Here is a 20742-nt window from a genome sequence, read left to right on the forward strand (position 1 = left end):
CCTAAAACATTATCTACCTAACCCTATATGGTGGGGTAAATTAAAGGCTCAAGTCACATCTCTAGATTGGAGAGGTGTGTATAATAAAAGTCCCATCGGAAGAACTAAATACCCCTCATTATCAGCATTGAGAGGTTGTTGGTCTAGGTCAGAATTGAAGGCAAGCCCAGCACTCGTAAATCCTTATTTTATTAACAATGTCGGGACAATGGCATTGAGCGAGTCTCCCCTCACCTCTTTGTGTGACCCTGAGGTGACAGATCGAGGTCTCTCCTGTTCAGACTTCTCCATCTCATCCAGGAAGCTCATGATGCTCTGTAGTTTGGCCTCAGAGAGGAGAGCGCCCCCGTCTGGCAGCACAGGGGTATGGACCAGCTGGCCATGACGCTCCAGGTTATCAGTGGTCAGGGAGTTGGAGTCTCCATCCTGATAGAATATAAATAATACAAACATGTGGTCAGGGAGGGGAAGGGAGAGAGAACAAAAAATGTATGTGACCGACTTGGGTTTGCACCACTGGGGCTGCATGTCCCAAGACTGTGTTAGCTCATTACAAAATGAAAGGCTAAAGGTAGAGTAGACATCAAGTAGTTGAAATCTATTGCATTACAAGCCATTACCAAGAGCTGAAGTGAATCAAGGTGTGAAACAGAACTGGATAGATAAAAGCAATATGGTTAGAAACCAGATACAAGTAGCTTAAGATCTGCTAAAGAGAGTGAACAAGGGCAGAGGGAAGGGTACAACTTTGTGGAATGTAGTGCAGCCTTACCTCGTCTATCCAGGAGTACTTCTCTTTGTGGTAGCTCTTGGGTTCAGACAGCCTCTCTGGTTCTTCCTCTAGGAGCTTCAGAGTGTCCAGCAGGTCGTTCAGGGTGGTCTTAGACTGGGCTCTGCTCGACGGCGCCCCTTGGCGCTGGTCCTCCACACTCACTGACCGCTGCAGAATCTCCTGTTATACAGAGAAGAACAAATACAGCGTCAAGACATGGATGAGATTAAATCAGCCTGAATGCAGTGGTTTTTTAGACAATATACAGATCAGTAAGTCAGGTTTAAGAATGAGACAATGCATAAACAAATGGGAATATTCCAGAGATCAGATCTCATACTGTTATGGTAAATTTAGAGCTAGAATCAATGGTTTGTTACCTGAGAGCATTGAGAGTCTCTGCGATTGGACAGTGCAGGGGACAGCGGTCTCAAGTTGGTGACGTCATCCAGGTCAGTCACAACGTTCACATTGTTAGAGTCTGCAGACAGAGGAAAAACATGAGGGCAATGTCTATATGCAACTATATGTGCTTACAGGACAGGGTATTTTAGCTGGCAATGGAGAAAGGAAATGCACACCGCACACTAATTTACATTACATCCATGACTGCACTAGGCTTGACGGGGAAAGTTGCCATTAGAGGCCCAGGGAGAGACTGACCTGTGTTCTGGGCCTTGACGTCAGAGCCAGTGGGGGAGATAGGGTTCCTGTTGCAGGGGGGTGTGGGGCTCTTGTTGCTGGGGGAGGAGGTGGTGGTCTTGTTGCTGGGGGAGGAGGTGGTGGTCTTGGGGGGTTTCTTACGGCCCACCTTGCCACTGTGTCTCAGGGTCTCCATCTCCTCTTGGGCCGAGGCCTGTATCTCAGCAGCCCTCTGGGCTCTCTTCTGCTGCAGCTCCTACAACACAGCAGGAGGGGGCAACATTAGGCCGGCAGGGCCACGGCGAAAGAGACCAGGGAACTAGGGTGAAGTTGCCCCTAGACGCTGATCTTGGGCCAGTTTAGCATTTTCCCCAGTAACGATAAAGGTTAAGGGAAGCAGATCTTAAATCTGTACCTATGGGAAACTTAACCCCGGAGCAGAAACTAGCCTTGTTCCAGATCTGTTTGTGCCATTTTGCCAACTCCATGTCACTCATTGTCAAGTCAAACATTACAAGTAGTTGGCTAGAGAGCAGGAACGGACCGGCACCCAGGCTGCATGGGAACTGTCTGCAAGGTGTTTTTCCAATCTACTACATTTGTGTCATGAAGACTGAAGCATTTGGCTTTGTGTGATTAAAGCCTTTGGCATTTGTTGGAAAAGGAAAACGTGGAGGGGGGAGCAGGCACTTGATGGGGCATTGTGGATACAACAAAAACCAAAGGAATGGCATTTGTTGGGGTTGGGGAACATTTGGAGTTGAAAAGTAAGTGTCTGAAAGACAGAAAGGTGTAGTTGAGGGAGTAGGATCTAACAAAGAAAAGCCTAGAGACCACTGTGTTATGACTCAAGTACAATAAGATATGTTTACTGTAGGAAGTTCAGCTATAGTTCAACTATACATTCAGCAATAACTCAGTCATCCTGTATACCTTTGCTGAGGCTGTGTAAATATTCCTCTATAATACCTGAATGGCTGCGACGCGGGCAAGACGAGCCTTCTCCTCACGAATCCGTTTCCGGTCCTCCTCCTTCTTCTGCACCTCTGGAGACTTCTCCTCCTCTGCTCTCTGTTCTCGTTCCTTCACACGGTAAACACAAAAAGGTTGTGGGTTCAATTCCCACAGGGATTATATGCAGTGCTTTCAGAAATTATTCACACCCGTTTATTTTTTTTCAAAATGTTGTGTTACAGCCTGAATTAAAAATCGATTAAATTGAGATTGTGTCACTGAACTACACACAATACCCCATAATGTCAAAGTGGAGTTTTGAACATTTTCGAAAAAACATTAAAGCTGAAATGCTTTGAGTCAATAAGTATTCAACTCCTTTGTTATGACAAGGCTAAATAAGTTCAGGAATAAAAATGTGCTTAACAAATCACATAATAAGTTGCATGGACTCATTCAGTGTTCAATAATAGAGGATAACATGATTTTTTAATAACTACCATGTCTGTACCCCTCAACTAAAATTATCTCTAAGGTTCCTCAGTTGAGAATTTCAAGCACCGTTTGGTAGAAGTGTATAAAAAAAAATATATATATATATATATATATATATATATATATATATATATATATATATATATATATATATATATAAAAAAAGCTGACTCTAAAATATCCCTTTGAGCATGTTGAAGTTATTAATTAGGCTTTGGATGGTGTATCAATACATCCAGTCACTACAACGATACTCAGTTGCCGGAGAGGAAGGAAACTGCTCAGGGGTTTTCACCATGAGGCCAATGGTGACTTTAAACAGTTAGAGTTTAATGGCTGTGATAGGAGAAAAATGACGGAACAACATTGAAATGAGAGTGAAAAGAAAGAAGCCTGTAAAGAATAAAAATATTCAAAAAACATGCATCCTGTTTGCAACAAGGCACTTAAATAATCCTGCAAAAAATAATTGGCTTACAAATGTACTTTTTGTCCTGAATACAAAGCATTATGTTTGGGGGAACCTTTGCCATTATCGGGCATTGTGTGTAGATGGGTGAGAAAAAAAAAAGATATTTAATCCACTTTAAATGCAGGCTGTAACAACAAAATGTGGATTAAGTCAAGGGGTATGAACTCTTTCTGACGGCATTGCACACTGTATCCACTGTACCAGATGTCACTTTGGATAAAAGTGTCTGCCATGAAGCATATACATTACCAGTCAAAAGTTTGGACACACCTACTCATTCAAGGATTTTTCTTTATTTTTTTAAAACTATGTTCTACATTGTAGAATAATAGTGAAGACATTAAAACTATGAAATAACACATATGGAATCATGTAGTAACCATAAATGTGTGCCTTAACAGATTTACACACTCTTGGCATTCTCTCAACCAGCTTCATGAGGTAGTCACCTGGAATTAATTTCAATTAACAGGTGTGCCTTGCTAAAAGTTCATTTGTGGAATTTATTTCCTTCTTAATGTGTTTGAGCCAATCAGTTGTGTTGTGACAAGGTAGGGGTGGTATACAGAAGATAGCCCTATTTGGTAAAAGACCAAGTCCATATTATGGCAAGAACAGCTCAAATAAGCTAAGAAAAACAACAGTCCATCATTACGTTAAAGACATGAAGGTCAGTCAATTCAGGAAAACTTAAACGTTGAGCGTTTCTTCAAGTGCACTCACAAAAACCATCAAGCACTATTATTAAATTGACTCTCATGAGGACCACCAGAGGAAAGGAAGACCCATAGATACCTCTGCTACAGAGGACGAGTACATTAGAGTTAACTGCACCTCAGATTGCAGCCCAAATAAATGCTTCACAGGAACAAGTTTTTATTTATTTTATTTCACCTTTATTTAGCCAGGTAGGCAAGTTGAGAACAAGTTCTCATTTACAACTGCGACCTGGCCAAGAATAAAGCAAAGCAGTTTGACACATACAACAACACAGAGTTACAGATAGTATAAACAAAACATACAGTCAATAATACAGTTGAAGAAAATCTATATACAGTATGTGCAAATGACGTAAGAAAAGGGAGGTAAGGCAATAAATAGGCCATGGTTGTGAAGAAATTGCAATATACCAATTAGACACTAGAGTGATTGGTGTGCAGAAGATAAATGTGCAAGTAGAGATACAGGAAAGGAGCAAGATAAAAAGGAGCAAGATAAATAAATATCTTATCTTGCAAAGGAGCAAGATAAATAAATAAATAAATAGAGTATGGGGATGAGGTAGTTGGATAGGCTAATTACAGATGGGCTATGTACAGGTGCAGTGATCTGTGAGCTGCTCAGACAGCTGGTGCTTAAAGTTAGTGAGGGAGGTAAGTCTCCAGCTTCATTGATTTTTGCAATTCATTCCAGTCATTGGCAGCAGAGAACTGGAAGGAAAGGTAGCCAAAGGAGAAATTGGCTTTGGGGGTGGCTAGAGAGATATACCTGCTGGAGCTCGTGCTACGGGTGGGTGCTGCTATAGTGACCAGTGAGCTGAGATAAGGCGGGGCCTTAACTATCAGAGACTTGTAGATGACCTGAAGCCAGTGAGATTGGCGACGAGAGTGAAGCGAGGGCCAGCCAACGAGAGCGTACAGGTCGCAGTGGTGGGTAGTATATGGGGCTTTGGTGACAAAATGGATGGCACTGTGATAGACTGCATCCAATTTGTTGAGTAGAGTGTTGGGGGCTATTTTGTAAATGACATCGCTGAAGTTGAGGATCTGGGTGGTTAGGGTGGTCAGTTTTACGAGGGTATGTTTGGCAGCTTGAGTGAAGCATGCTTTGTTGTGAAATAGGAAGCCGATTCTAGATTTACTTTTGGATTGTAGATGCTTAATGTGAGTCTGGAAGGATAGTTTACAGTCTAACCAGACCCCTAGGTACAGTGGGGAGAACAAGTATTTCATACACTCCCGAATTTGCAGGTTTTCCGAATAACAAAGCATGTAGAGGTCTGTCATTTTTATCATAGGTACACTTCAACTGTGAGAGACAGAATCTAAAACAAAAATCCAAAAAATCACATTGTATGATTTTTAAGTAATTAATTTGCAAACACGAGCAATGGACATTAGACAGGTGGAAATCTATCCTTTGGTCTGATGAGTCTAAATTTGAGATTTTTGGTTCCAACCGCCGTGTCTTTGTGAGACGCAGAGTAGGCGAACGGATGATCTCTGCAAGTGTAGTTCCCACGTGAAGCATGGAGGAGGTGCGGTGGTGCTTTGCTGGCACACTTCTGCATTCTGCAGTGATACACCATCCCATCTGGTTTGCGCTTAGTGGGACTATCATTTGTTTTTCAACAGGACAATGACCCAACACTCCTCCAGGCTGTATAAGGGCTATTTGACCAAGAAGGAGAGTGATGGAGCGCTGCATCAGATGACCTAGCCTCCACAGTCATCCGACCTCAACCCAATTGAGATGGTTTGGGATGAGTTGGACCACAGTGTGAAGGAAAAGCAGCCAACAAGAGCTCAGCATATGTGAGAACTCCTTCCAGACTGTTGGAAAAGCATTTCAGGTGAAGCTGGTTGAGAGAATGCCAAGAGTGTGCAAAGCTGTCATCAAGGCAAAGGGTGGCTACTTTCAAGAATCTCAAATATAAAATGTATTAACACGTTTTTGGTTACTACATGATTCCATGTGTTATTTCATAGTTATTTTCATACAATGAAGAATATAGTAAAAATAAAGAAAAACCCTTGAATGAGTAGGTGTGTCTAAACCTTTGACTGGTACTATATATTATCTTATTAGGACATTCATTCTATGGACGCAGCGCTAGTGACGATGGATTCAGTGGATTAAACCACAATGGCCTAGTAGTATTGTGTGGTGGTCTACTCAGCTAAACAGAGGACAGACCAGACGTTTACCTTCTTCTTGGTGGTGAGGATGCGTCTGAGGGCAGCCTGGCTGGCGTGCTGTGACTGTCTCCTGGTGTGGCGTCTATACCACCGCTGGATGGTCACCGCTGCCTGGTTCACCTGCTGGATGAACCTACAGACACAACAACAAAGAGGTCAAAGGTTAGGACTAGGAAGAGCAATATGCTCCAAAAAAAAATTCACCACAAATCAATACAAGGAGCTAGAAGGACGGAGAGTGACTTAAAGCATTGTGACCGCACCCTGCTTTTCCCCAAAATGTTTTGCACTTGCACAAACCCCATCATGGATTTAAAAGCTAAGGATTGGTGTAAGCTTTGGCTGGAGGGAATTTCCACCATTGTCAAATCCGTGACAGAGAATGTGCAAGGCCACTACTAAAGAAATTTGCTAGAGAAAACATTACAACACAAGAGCATTGATTCCCAAGGTGCCTTGCTGACCTCTCGGCCTCCTCCTCGGTGACCTCTCTCCTGCGGGGCAGGCTGGGGGAGCCTCTGGGGCTGTGCTGGGCAGCATTGTTGTTAGATGTAGAGGAGGACGAGGAGAAGTTCTTCTGGGACTTGGTGGTCAGAGAGCTGCTCTCCAGGGGTCCCTCGTCATTCACTGTGGCTTTCAGGATGTTACTGAGCACACAGAAAGAGAGACATGAACATTAACTTAGTATCAATCAAATGTATTTATAAAGCCTTTTTACATCAGCAGTTGTCACCAAGTGCTTTCACATACTTCTTATCAACACAGTATCAAAACAGCACAAACCTTTGAAGTACGAATACAGTATATGTTTACTGTATGCTGCAAAAGACTAAATGAAAGACAAAGAAATGATTTACGTTATGTTTGACTCACTTGAAGGAGGGTTTCTGGTTGGAGCTCTTGGGGGTGAGGGGTTTGTCAGAGTAGTTGTTATGCAAGATGGTTGTGACAGAGTTCCCCACAGCTCCCTTGTTGCTCCTAAAATATCCGGGGCAAAATGTCACTGCACACCCTTAGAGTGTCAACCCTGATTGACAAACTATCGTAGCAAGTCATGGCAAAGTAGGGAGTTTTAGGATTTTGCTTCGTATGAAAATAATATTTGAGGTAGTTTCTTAATATTTTTATACAAACATACATATCTTTGCTACCACTTCACACTGTAATGAAGTTTAGGACATACTAGTTGTTTACAATTCAAACGACAGTGGTGGAAGTGAAATGTCCCTCGTGTTTCACACTGTCTTCAAAAGGTAAACATGAGGGGTCATTAAGAAATGTTATGATTTGAAACAGATATTTGGATGAAAATACACTACATTTACAAAATATATTTCCATTTTATCTTTTAGGCATGTAAATGACAAAACTATAGCCAAAATTACTTTATACGATACTTTTAGTAAAAGTAAGAATGACTTATTATCTTAGTTGTACTGGCAAACTTGATGTAAAGAAGTTCAATTTTATATAATTATGTGAATATGTCTAAATACCATATAAAATACCATAGATTTATAGGTAAAAGGGTTAATTGTAACACATTTTATAACTAACCCCCATTACAAATCTGAGTCTAATCTGAGTCTTGAGATTAAAACAATAATGAGTGTCATCACCTATACCAATAAAAAAAACCTCTTCTGGTTATTTTTTTTACACTAAATACAAAACATACAGACTCACACAAACGACTACATCTCCTCTGCCCAGACCCGCATGCTCACACCCCCATCCCTAGTGCCTGGTCACACCCCCATCCCTAGTGCCTGGTCACACCCCCATCCCTAGTGCCTGGTCACACCCCCATCCCTAGTGCCTGGTCACACCCCCATCCCTAGTGCCTGCTCACACCCCCATCCCTAGTGCCTGCTCACACCCCCATCCCTAGTGCCTGGTCACACCCCCATCCCTAGTGCCTGGTCACACCCCCATCCCTAGTGCCTGCTCACACCCCCATCCCTAGTGCCTGGTCACACCCCCATCCCTAGTGCCTGCTCACACCCCCATCCCTAGTGCCTGGTCACACCCCCATCCCTAGTGCCTGCTCACACCCCCATCCCTAGTGCCTGGTCACACCCCCATCCCTAGTGCCTGCTCACACCCCCATCCCTAGTGCATGCTCACACCCCCATCCCTAGTGCATGCTCACACCCCCATCCCTAGTGCCTGGTCACACCCCCATCCCTAGTGCCTGCTCACACCCCCATCCCTAGTGCCTGGTCACATCCCTAGTGCATGCTCACACCCCCATCCCTAGTGCCTGCTCACACCCCCATCCCTAGTGCCTGCTCACCCCCCCATCCCTAGTGCATGCTCACCCCCCCATCCCTAGTGCATGCTCACACCCCCATCCCTAGTGCCTGCTCACACCCCCATCCCTAGTGCCTGCTCACACCCCCATCCCTAGTGCCTGCTCACACCCCCATCCCTAGTGCATGCTCACACCCCCATCCCTAGTGCCTGCTCACACCCCCATCCCTAGTGCCTGGTCACACCCCCATCCCTAGTGCCTGGTCACACCCCCATCCCTAGTGCCTGGTCACACCCCCATCCCTAGTGCCTGGTCACACCCCCATCCCTAGTGCCTGCTCACACCCCCATCCCTAGTGCCTGCTCACACCCCCATCCCTAGTGCCTGCTCACACCCCCATCCCTAGCTCCTGCTCACACCCCCATCCCTAGTGCCTGCTCACACCCCCATCCCTAGTGCCTGGTCACACCCCCATCCCTAGTGCCTGGTCACACCCCCATCCCTAGTGCCTGCTCACACCCCCATCCCTAGTGCCTGCTCACACCCCCATCCCTAGTGCCTGCTCACACCCCCATCCCTAGTGCCTGGTCACACCCCCATCCCTAGTGCCTGGTCACACCCCCATCCCTAGTGCCTGGTCACACCCCCATCCCTAGTGCCTGGTCACACCCCCATCCCTAGTGCCTGGTCACACCCCCATCCCTAGTGCCTGGTCACACCCCCATCCCTAGTGCCTGGTCACACCCCCATCCCTAGTGCCTGGTCACACCCCCATCCCTAGTGCCTGGTCACACCCCCATCCCTAGTGCCTGGTCACACCCCCATCCCTAGTGCCTGGTCACACCCCCATCCCTAGTGCCTGGTCACACCCCCATCCCTAGTGCCTGGTCACACCCCCATCCCTAGTGCCTGGTCACACCCCCATCCCTAGTGCCTGGTCACACCCCCATCCCTAGTGCCTGGTCACACACCCATCCCTAGTGCCTGGTCACACCCCCATCCCTAGTGCCTGGTCACACCCCCATCCCTAGTGCCTGGTCACACCCCCATCCCTAGTGCCTGGTCACACCCCCATCCCTAGTGCATGCTCACACCCCCATCCCTAGTGCATGCTCACACCCCCATCCCTAGTGCATGCTCACACCCCCATCCCTAGTGCATGCTCACACCCCCATCCCTAGTGCCTGGTCACACCCCCATCCCTAGTGCCTGGTCACACCCCCATCCCTAGTGCATGCTCACACCCCCATCCCTAGTGCATGCTCACACCCCCATCCCTAGTGCATGCTCACACCCCCATCCCTAGTGCATGCTCACACCCCCATCCCTAGTGCATGCTCACACCCCCATCCCTAGTGCATGCTCACACCCCCATCCCTAGTGCATGCTCACACCCCCATCCCTAGTGCATGCTCACACCCCCATCCCTAGTGCATGCTCACACCCCCATCCCTAGTGCATGCTCACACCCCCATCCCTAGTGCATGCTCACACCCCCATCCCTAGTGCATGCTCACACCCCCATCCCTAGTGCCTGGTCACACCCCCATCCCTAGTGCATGCTCACACCCCCATCCCTAGTGCCTGGTCACACCCCCATCCCTAGTGCATGCTCACACCCCCATCCCTAGTGCATGCTCACACCCCCATCCCTAGTGCATGCTCACACCCCCATCCCTAGTGCATGCTCACACCCCCATCCCTAGTGCATGCTCACACCCCCATCCCTAGTGCATGCTCACACCCCCATCCCTAGTGCCTGGTCACACCCCCATCCCTAGTGCCTGGTCACACCCCCATCCCTAGTGCCTGGTCACACCCCCATCCCTAGTGCCTGCTCACACCCCCATCCCTAGTGCATGCTCACACCCCCATCCCTAGTGCATGCTCACACCCCCATCCCTAGTGCCTGGTCACACCCCCATCCCTAGTGCCTGGTCACACCCCCATCCCTAGTGCCTGCTCACACCCCCATCCCTAGTGCCTGGTCACACCCCCATCCCTAGTGCCTGCTCACACCCCCATCCCTAGTGCCTGCTCACACCCCCATCCCTAGTGCCTGGTCACACCCCCATCCCTAGTGCCTGGTCACACCCCCATCCCTAGTGCCTGGTCACACCCCCATCCCTAGTGCATGCTCACACCCCCATCCCTAGTGCCTGGTCACACCCCCATCCCTAGTGCCTGCTCACACCCCCATCCCTAGTGCCTGGTCACACCCCCATCCCTAGTGCATGGTCACACCCCCATCCCTAGTGCCTGGTCACACCCCCATCCCTAGTGCCTGGTCACACCCCCATCCCTAGTGCCTGGTCACACCCCCATCCCTAGTGCATGCTCACACCCCCATCCCTAGTGCATGCTCACACCCCCATCCCTAGTGCCTGGTCACACCCCCATCCCTAGTGCATGGTCACACCCCCATCCCTAGTGCATGCTCACACCCCCATCCCTAGTGCATGCTCACACCCCCATCCCTAGTGCATGCTCACACCCCCATCCCTAGTGCATGCTCACACCCCCATCCCTAGTGCATGCTCACACCCCCATCCCTAGTGCCTGGTCACACCCCCATCCCTAGTGCCTGGTCACACCCCCATCCCTAGTGCCTGGTCACACCCCCATCCCTAGTGCCTGGTCACACCCCCATCCCTAGTGCCTGGTCACACCCCCATCCCTAGTGCCTGGTCACACCCCCATCCCTAGTGCCTGGTCACACCCCCATCCCTAGTGCCTGGTCACACCCCCATCCCTAGTGCCTGGTCACACCCCCATCCCTAGTGCCTGCACTGTTTGCCACATGGCCTGAAAGTACACCATTTTGTTTCTCTCCGTAGCCCACGTACTTGAACTATTTCAGTAATAAATCATTAGATTTATCCATTGTGTTAATGATGGCAGAATGATTGATTAACCAATCAATACATTTTTATAGATGAGAAGACAATCATCCAACCCATCAGGTATCTCACTACCCCTACATGCCATGTCTTGAAATAAGCAAACAGACCTCTTCTTAATGATAAAAATGTTATATGACTAGACAAATGAGGAATGTTTCCACAGTTCAATAATCAAGAAAGAGGCATCAAGAATATTTAAAATTGTATTTAAGAATTTAAGGAACATCTCACTAACCAATGATTAGCACATTGAATAACAGCCTTGTAAGTTATTTCTAATTTGAGTTTAGTTTTTACTTTGTGGGTGGGTGTCACACCATACGCTCAGTGAGTCAGGAGAGGAGAGAGATGACACATGAGCTTCTCAGTCAGAGCTATCAATATTAACAAAGTAAACATGATCATAATAATTCACCTACAAGTACACATAAGTCTCTTACTGTTGAGATGGTGTGATACATGTCTTCAGAAACATACCTGTCATATCCATTCCAACCAACCATACAGGATAAAAAAAATTATATATATTTTTTTTTAAATATCACTAACTGAAAAAATATCGCATTGCAAAAAATTGACTTTAGCCTTTTCATTTATTGAAATATCAGTCAATGTTGCACAAGAGAGAACTCAAACAGTAAGCTATTTTGGCAATTTAATGAAATTTACTTTTGGGAAAGCTTAAAGCATGGGCTACCTATGTATTCTAACATCTTCAAATTGCTCATCAGAATTCAGTAAGAATGAAGCACACCGTGGCATCAGAGTTGCATGATCTGTTAAGCTGAATTACCATAAACTAATGTGATTTCGGGCATTCTGAGCACCACACCCTAATCAGGTTACGCAACCAATGCATATGGATCTGGGTGTATGCAGAAACCTTGGTGTATGCGCATGTCTGTGTGTGTGTTTGTGTGTGTGCATGAGGCGACCCACCTGTTGTTAGCGGTGAAGTTGGCAGCCAGGGCTACCCCGGTCTCTCTCCTCTTCGGGCCACTGGTGATGGGGGAGTCCACGCTGCCCGTGGAGCGAGAGCTGGTGGGTATAGGGAATGCTCTTGGCTGGTCATCCTGAAACGGGAAAGGAAATGCACAAGTTAGGATTCTGTGATCCATAACCATTGGATAAAAGTGTAGCAGGAAACCTAGGCTATAACGCAATACTGAGTTAGAGGATATAAACTGTCCACTATAACCTCTGCAGCAGGCTATGTAATAGAGGTTACTGTATAGTACTTTGTGACACTGAGAACTGTTGTTGTAAAAAGGGATTTATAATTGATTGATCTGAGAAGATAGAGGACAGTGAAACAGTAGAGGACAGTAAAGGATAATGAGACAAAATCTGATTTGATTGTGAGACAGTAGATTACAGTGGGACAGATGATATTAGAGGACAGTGGGACCATAGGTGAGAGTGGGACAGTAGAGGACAGAGTCGGACAGTGAGAGGGGATAGATTAAGTACCAGGATGTTCCAGGTGGTACGGTCTGGGGAGGCCTTACTGAGGCTAGCCAGCTTCCTGCGTCCGTCTGAGCTGCTGTCAAACAACGCCAGGAAGTCTTCTGTCTGGTCCTCACTGGACACACACACATACACACGCGCATTAATCAATATTATAAAATGGAACATAGGCCTATGTGTTGTATAATATTTACATTATAGCGTGTTTGTGTGCAAACCCATTCTAATCAAACGGTGGGACACTCAGTAGGGAGACTGCTCCATTGCTTACAGGCTCAGATTTTAACAACCAATCAAATTGAATTTGTCACGTGCCGAATACAAAAGGTGTAGACCTTACCATGAAATGTTCACTTACAAGTACCCAATTGTCATACTGAGTAAAAGTAAAGATACCTTAACCCAGTAAAACAATACTTGAGTAAAAGTAAATAATTTCAAATTCCATAAATTAAGTAAACCAGACAGCACCATTCTCTGGAGGCGAAGGTCGAGTGATCTGCCAAACCTTCTTAACACCCATCTGCTTAACCAGGAAGCCAACCGCCACAAGGAGTAGCTAGAGCGCGATGAGCCAAGCACATGCGCGGGAGCGTACGCGCGGGAGCGTACGCGCGGGAGCGTACGCGCGGGAGCGTACGCGCGGGAGCGTACGCGCGGGAGCGTACGCGCGGGAGCGTACGCGCGGGAGCGTACGCGCGGGAGCGTACGCGCGGGAGCGTACGCGCGGGAGCGTACGCGCGGGAGCGTACGCGCGGGAGCGTACGCGCGGGAGCGTACGCGCGGGAGCGTACGCGCGGGAGCGTACGCGCGGGAGCGTACGCGCGGGAGCGTACGCGCGGGAGCGTACGCGCGGGAGCGTACGCGCGGGAGCGTACGCGCGGGAGCGTACGCGCGGGAGCGTACGGGAGTCTGCGCGCATGTGTGAGTGTGCGGGAGTCTGCGCGCATGTGTGAGTGTGCGGGAGTCTGCGCGCATGTGTGAGTGTACGCATGTGTGAGTGTACGGGAGTCTGCGTGTGTGAGTGTATGTTGGTAAGGGGCAAACTGGCCCAATTTATAAAAATCTGAACACCACCGATTAAAGTAGCTGCACATTCCTCTACGCTTCCCTTTACAAGCTGCTGATGTCTGGAGAGAGGCAACCCAATGACAGCTTTGAAAGACTTAGGGAGAGTCCGTCGGGGGCCAGAGAGGAGGGGCAGCCTATTAGATTGTCCTTAATTTAAGCCCTGTACCCTAACAGCATCCCAGAAGGCAGTGGGCGGTGGTGGTGGGGGGGGTGGCGGACTAGCGGCAGCTGCCTGACTATAGAATCTCTGCATGCTGTGCTGCACACACTTCTCCTTTCTCTGGTTCCTTACTGTGGGGTAACCCGACCCCATGGCCCTCCCCCTCTAACTCCTGACAAAGCAGCTCTAGCTAGGCCTCTGCTCCCCTACAACAGCCCCGGGTCCTGGGTCTCCAATTATAATACAGGCAGCCACTATGACACAATGCCCATTGTACAGTCCTTTAAAGAATGGTTAGGGATGCCAGCTGTTGCTCAGCGAGGAGAGACTAAGAGAGACTTAAAGAGTCAGCCGACCAGCCTCCCTCCCTCCATTCAAGCCGATGGAGCTCTAGCCACCATCCTCCACTCTGCACTTAACTCACACATACTGCTCTTCCAACCGCTAAATCAAATTCCACATATTGTCACAAAAACATACTGTGTGCGCTAACATGTTCCATCCAGACAAACACATCTGGTAGGATATGGGCTGACATGTTTATTTCAGACTTAAACTAGGTTAACCAGCTAAAAGGGAACCTTTAAAATACTCCAATTCACATAAAAAGTGAATCACTTTCCAGAATAATTACACAGCGATTATTTGTTGGACAAATTAAAATCTTTAGACAGTGAGCGCCCAGCCTGAAGCATCTCCGACTGAATAATAATGTCATACATGCTGCAGCACATATACAGTACCTGAGTCAACGAAACGAAAACAATGTCAATATGGGGTCAACTGGGCTGGCTGTATAGAGACAATGTAGGTAGGAAAAAGTTGTGATGTGTGGCTCAGTTCGTTAGCTAGCAATGCTAAGGTTGTGGGTTCAATTCCTGGAGGGATCACACATACATATACTAAATATTTAAGGTCTAGGATACCTTAGGCTGATGTTGGCTTGCTGGTTGACCTGTGTAGTACTGTTGGACCTTCTCAGGTTCTTGATAGAACGGGAGCTGCCAAATCCAGCATCACCCTACAGACAAGAATGCCGACAGAGGTAAATTAAATACAAGACATCCTAGTTATCTGTTGTTGCTTAAAACAATGTCATGTCAGCACACACTCATATCGCAAACATGAGTATCTTTGTTCCACACAAGGTTTGAAGTTTGGATGATATCTCAGCTCTAACACAGCTTTAACATATTAACACAGTAATAGCCTAACTGTCACAAACATGGCTAACTTGCATCCATGCATACTGCTTGCTGGTTTCACTCACCAGTGTGTTGCGTTTGCCCCTGCCCTCGCTGGCTACAGAGACAGACACAGAGCGGGAGAAGACTTTCCCTGGAGAGGCAGAGCTGGGCCGGCGGGACACCGAGAGCTGGGAGCCTGACAGAGACAGGTCCAGGGCATCCCCTGTTCCTCCGGCCTGGATGGACGACGGGCTACGGGTAGTGTGCATCCTGACAAGGCCTGTTAGAGGGAGAGAGGAAGAGTCATGATACACATGGACACTCAAAAAGGGACACACACAGCTATTGTGAAAGAACTGATTGGTGCGGTTTGATCCAAGTTAAGAGGAGCAGATGCAGTCAACCACTTCCTCTTCAGCTGTTAGTTGCCCTAGGCAACATCGTCACAACTGTAGCACTCAGATAACAGTAATACTTGAATTGAATTCACACCTAAACCACATTCACTCCATTCCCAATTAAATATATTTCAATGTTTTAGACTTCTTCCTAGGCAGATAACCATGATGGTCCATCTGCATTGTATGTCGTTCACTTGGGATTGACAAAATGTGACACTTTGCCTCAAGATCTATCTAGCTTGCTGTCCTGCTTAACATTAGTGGAACAATGTAACATGATTTCAGATAGCTATCATATCGTTGGCTACAATGTTTCGATGGAATCCGTGTGTAGGATATAGGTACTGTACATTGTCAAGGTTGGTTGTGCGAAGTGAGGGGGGAATACAGGTGATAAGGAGAACCAAAGATAACAATGTAAATGTTAAAACCAAAAATAATCGTAAAGTCGGCCATGCAAACTTACCTTGCTTGTGTTGTTATCGCAAATTACTCCAAAGCCAAATGGTGACGTTTCAGTGAGAATAGCTACAGTATGTCTTGGTGGCACTGATTTATTAAATCAACACACGTTAACAGTAGCTACCTAAAAGCCAAAAGCTAACGTTAACTATAAGCCTAGAGCCTGTCAAGTGGGTCTGCTAGAAGCTAGTTTGAACAAGTGGTTGATGCCTAAAATGAGTATTTATGTGCAGCCTAACCTTCTGTGTGTGGCGCACTAGCCTGGCTGGCTGGTTAGCTAGCTTAAGTTAGCTTGCTCTCATCTTTCTACACATAATAAGCGAAAAGCAACATGTTGGCTACGAAGCGATCAAGCGAAATAACTTAAATATATCCAATATAGTAGCTAGCTAGCTAAACTAGCTACAAACTGTCCGATACGATAGTCCTTCGTTACTACAGCTCCGTAGAAAAAATCCGTGAACTTGCTCCATCAAAGCAAAGAGTGCGTGACAATAATAACCCGCAACATCTTCTCTGTGGCAACCAGAAAACACAAGAACTCATCCTACTGAGAACTGTGATTGGCGGTAAAAACACAACGTCCTGGAAATCCAGAGGATCTGATAGGTGGAGTGGAGATGTCGGTTAGCAGTGCAGTGGCTAACTGGGCGTGCCCCAAACGAACTGTTTGGTTGACTTTGCAAGAGGGGGGTGTGACACCCACCACCTGCCCCCTACCCAGCCCCAGTTGTCACGATATAACATTTTAACAAATCAGAAAGCGAAAAACAAGCTTTAAATCAGTTTAGTTTAATTCATGGGAGCACTAACCAACGCACGTTTCAACACGGTTTATGGTAATTTGAACATTTGTTTCATTTATACATATATTTTCAAGTAGAACATATGAAAACAAGTAAAATAGACAATATAATGTTACTCGCTGTAATAGAACATCTTTATTTTGGTGGACCAACAACGCATAGAAACATACAGGCTACTAGAAACCCCTTTTTACTGCTGGGTAAAGGTTGGATGGGTGTAAACTAGTACAGGGTCTTTAGAGATAATGGACAATATTCACACACAAGACTGTGGGAATAATTGCCTATATGAAGTAAGCCAAGGAACTAGAGATAGCCTAATATGTAATCATTAGGAAGGAAATAATCATAATTACATTTGACATTTTAGTAATTTGGCAGACTCTTATTCAGCACGACTTACAGGAGCAATTAAGTTAAAGTGCCTTGCTCAAGCGCACATAATTGGTCCTTGTTCGGATTCAAACTTTATATTTGCTGAATAATCAAACTCTGTTAAGATACTTTCATTGGCCACAATGTAAAAATAAACAACCATCAAAACCAGCATCCTCTTCTTATCTCTTTCTAAACTCTACAGCCATTCTCCACATATCTGCCCCTTTGTCCAGAGTGATGTCCTCTGGTAGGGAGTCAAGCCCAGGCATGGGTGGGAGTCTCTTCTTATCCAGATGGTTGTCTAGAGTAGACCTGATGCTGTGGACACACACACACATCCACACACACCAGAAACAGCCATGAAGGAGAGGAGGAAGAGAGGAGGCAACAGTTAGCATTGCAACCCCATTGTCCTCACCACACGCTGCATTCCTATTCAGTCCCTAGCCCCAGCTGCTGGTTTAGTAAGGGGGCAGGGGTGACCTGTGCCGGCTGAGTGTATTTCACTTAAGTCCCTTTCCACTGACAGATGGGCGCCGGTAAGCATCACACCCCGGACCCTTCTGGCCCCTCCTGGCCCCTAGGATTCAAAAGGGCCCGCCTCATGTCCCTGTGGGATCTCTCTTTGTGTGTCTCTCAGTGTTTGCTCCTGCTTTATTGGGATTGAAAGAGTCCATATAAACAGATTGACAGATTCCTCTAGTCTAAACATCAAAGTGTGGCCAGGGGTAGGGACAGGGTGGTAATCACTGAAAATACAAGGGGAACACGTTCTTTGTTGCTATATTTTTTAAGATCAGGAAAATGTATAATCAACATCAAAGTCCTGTCAAAAGGTGGGTGATGATGTTAATGACAGCAGTGCTAATCAAATAATTAAAATGCTTTGTAAATAATGTGTTTTACACATTTGTGCGACATTTTCCCCCACCAATCCTTCATTCAGCCACAAATGGTTAGTGTTTTTTTTTTTGTTTTGTCAGTTACTGTTAATGACCATACAATATTTGTTTAGTCAGTTACTGTTAATGACTATAAAATATTTGTTAACCTCTTGAAGCTAGGGGGCAGTATTTTTATGTTTGGGAAAAATAACGTTCCCAAAGTAAACGGCCTATTTCTCAGGCCCAGATGCTAGAATATGCATATAATAATTGGCAGATTAGGATAGAAAACACTCTAACGTTTCCAAAACTGTCAGAATATTGTCTGTGAGTATAACAGAACTGATTTTGCAGGTGAAAACCTGAGGAAATCCAACCAGGAAGTGCCTCTTATTTTGAGAAATCCCTGTTCCATTGCCTGCCTTTCTTCCATTTAAAGGGATATCAACCAGATTCCTTTTCCTATGGCTTCCACAGGGTGTGAAGAGTCTTTAGACCTAGTTTCAAGCTTTTATTCTGAAAAATGAGCAAGATTTATCACATCGCTTCTGTGGACTGCCAGATGTCCTTTGATTAGTTCATGCGTGCGACGACAGTGGTAGCTCGACATTTTCTTTCTCTCTTGTATTGAATAGTTTACCGTCCGGTTGAAATATTATCGATTATTTATGTTAAAAACAACATGACGATTGATTATAAAAACGTTTGACATGTTTCTACGAACTTTACGGATACTATTTGGAATTTTCGTCTGCCCGTCATGACCTGCACGAGCCTGTTAGTTAGACTCAACAAAACGCGCCAACCAAATGGAGGTTTTTGGATAGAAAAATAATCTTTATCGAACAAAATGAAAATGTATTGTGTAACTGGGAGTCTCATGAGTGCAAACATCCGAAGATCATTAAAGGTAAGCAATTCATTTGATTGCTTTTCTGACTTTCGTGACCAAGCTACTTTGCTGCTAGCTGTTTGTAATGTTTTGTCTACTGATCGATTTCCTCACACAAACGCTTGGTTTGCTTCGCTGTAAAGCATATTTTCAAAATCTGACACGACAGGTGGATTAACAACAAGCTAAGCTGTGTTTTGGTATATTGCACTTGTGATTTCATGAAATTAAATATATATATATATATATATATATATATATATATATATATATATATATATATTTTTTTTTTTAAATGTAAAATTTTATCCCCTTTTCTCCCCAATTTTCGTGATATCCAATCGCTAGTAATTACTATCTTGTCTCATCGCTACAACTCCCGTACGGGCTCGGGAGAGATGAAGGTCGAAAGTCATGCGTCCTCCGAAGCACAACCCAACCAAGCCGCACTGCTTCTTTAACACAGCGCGCCTCCAACCCGGAAGCCAGCCGCACCAATGTGTCGGAGGAAACACCGTGCACCTGGCCCCCTTGGTTAGCACGCACTGCGCCCAGCCCGCCACAGGAGTCGCTGGAGCGCGATGAGACAAGGAAATCCCTACCGGCCAAACCCTCCCTTACCCGGACGACGCTAGCCCAATTGTGCGTCGCCCCACGGACCTCCCGGTCGCGGCCGGCTGCGACAGAGCCTGGGGGCGAACCCAGAGACTCTGGTGGCGCAGTTAGCACTGCGATGCAGTGCTCTAGACCACTGCGCCACCCGGGAGGCCGAAATTAAATATTTTTAGTAATTTAATTTGAATTTGGCGCTCTGCAATTCAGCGGATGTTGACAAAAATGATCCCGCTAAAGGGATCTGTGCTCCAAGATTAATGACCATATAAGATTTGTTTTGTCAGTTACTGTTAACTACCATAAGAGGTTTGTTTAGTCAGTTACTGTTAATGACCATATAAGATTTGTTTAGTCAGTTACTGTTAATGACCATAAAAGATTTGTTTAGTCAGTTACTGTTAACTACCATAAGAGGTTTGTTTAGTCAGTTACTGTTAATTACATAAGAGGTTTGTTTTGTGAGTTACTGTTCATGACAATAAAAAATGGTGAGATCTGGATTTCCAATGTGTTGACGACAATAGCAGAAAGCAGCCAAAACGGCCCTTAGCCCCACTGTGACCTAGGTAGTCTACAGCACACACATCTCTCAGTGTTAACCATCTTTCCCACTAGCTCTGCTCTGTATAATAATGTATAAAAAAATGCAAAAAAATATATAATACAAAATGGGCCCTTACTCCCAGTGTGGTAGATAAGCCTCGTCTGAAAAAGCCTGAGTGTTGGTCTTCAGGAGGAGGATTTCATGCAGCTCCAGGGAGAGTATGTCAATGTCTGTCCCACTGAAGAAGACCCTCAGCTCTCTCCTCTCCTCCTCGGATAACTTCTGCTGGAACTCTGATGGCAGCCTCTGGAACGGGTCCTGCAAACACATGACATCCATATGCAGCAAGCACAAGATAAATCACAGTGATATAAGTGATATAATTAGGAATAGAAAAACAGATCCTAGATCAGATTACATTTCTGACTCACATCATCAGAAGAGGAGAACAAGACTAGCTTTTCA

At 46.0% G+C, this 20742-nt stretch overlaps 2 protein-coding genes across 6 annotated transcripts in view; both read right to left on the minus strand.

The window, feature by feature from the left end:
• cep131 (centrosomal protein 131) overlaps positions 1-16694 on the minus strand; it is a 42550-nt gene extending 25856 nt beyond the window's left edge. For both annotated transcript variants that reach the window (XM_055931876.1, XM_055931866.1), the window contains exons 1-13: positions 16163-16694; positions 15379-15575; positions 15035-15129; positions 12881-12992; positions 12350-12483; positions 7127-7231; positions 6718-6900; positions 6263-6386; positions 2384-2497; positions 1436-1670; positions 1153-1253; positions 773-952; positions 235-426 (exon numbers count right to left, since the gene is read on the minus strand). In XM_055931876.1, coding sequence (XP_055787851.1) covers positions 235-426; positions 773-952; positions 1153-1253; positions 1436-1670; positions 2384-2497; positions 6263-6386; positions 6718-6900; positions 7127-7231; positions 12350-12483; positions 12881-12992; positions 15035-15129; positions 15379-15564 — 1761 coding nt within the window. In that variant the 5' untranslated portion in view covers positions 15565-15575; positions 16163-16694. The remainder of the gene's footprint in view (positions 1-234; positions 427-772; positions 953-1152; positions 1254-1435; positions 1671-2383; positions 2498-6262; positions 6387-6717; positions 6901-7126; positions 7232-12349; positions 12484-12880; positions 12993-15034; positions 15130-15378; positions 15576-16162) is intronic.
• Positions 16695-16934: 240 nt separating this feature from the next.
• The window catches only part of rnf213b (ring finger protein 213b), a 75825-nt gene continuing 72017 nt past the window's right edge, over positions 16935-20742 (minus strand). For all 4 annotated transcript variants that reach the window (XM_055931900.1, XM_055931918.1, XM_055931909.1 and 1 more), the window contains 2 exons: positions 20414-20595; positions 16935-17660 (listed from right to left, as the gene is read on the minus strand). In XM_055931900.1, the coding sequence (XP_055787875.1) occupies positions 17522-17660; positions 20414-20595 (321 nt within the window). In that variant the 3' untranslated portion in view covers positions 16935-17521. The remainder of the gene's footprint in view (positions 17661-20413; positions 20596-20742) is intronic.

Source organism: Salvelinus fontinalis, chromosome 1 (genome assembly GCF_029448725.1).
Source record: "Salvelinus fontinalis isolate EN_2023a chromosome 1, ASM2944872v1, whole genome shotgun sequence".
Taxonomy (NCBI): domain Eukaryota; kingdom Metazoa; phylum Chordata; class Actinopteri; order Salmoniformes; family Salmonidae; genus Salvelinus; species Salvelinus fontinalis.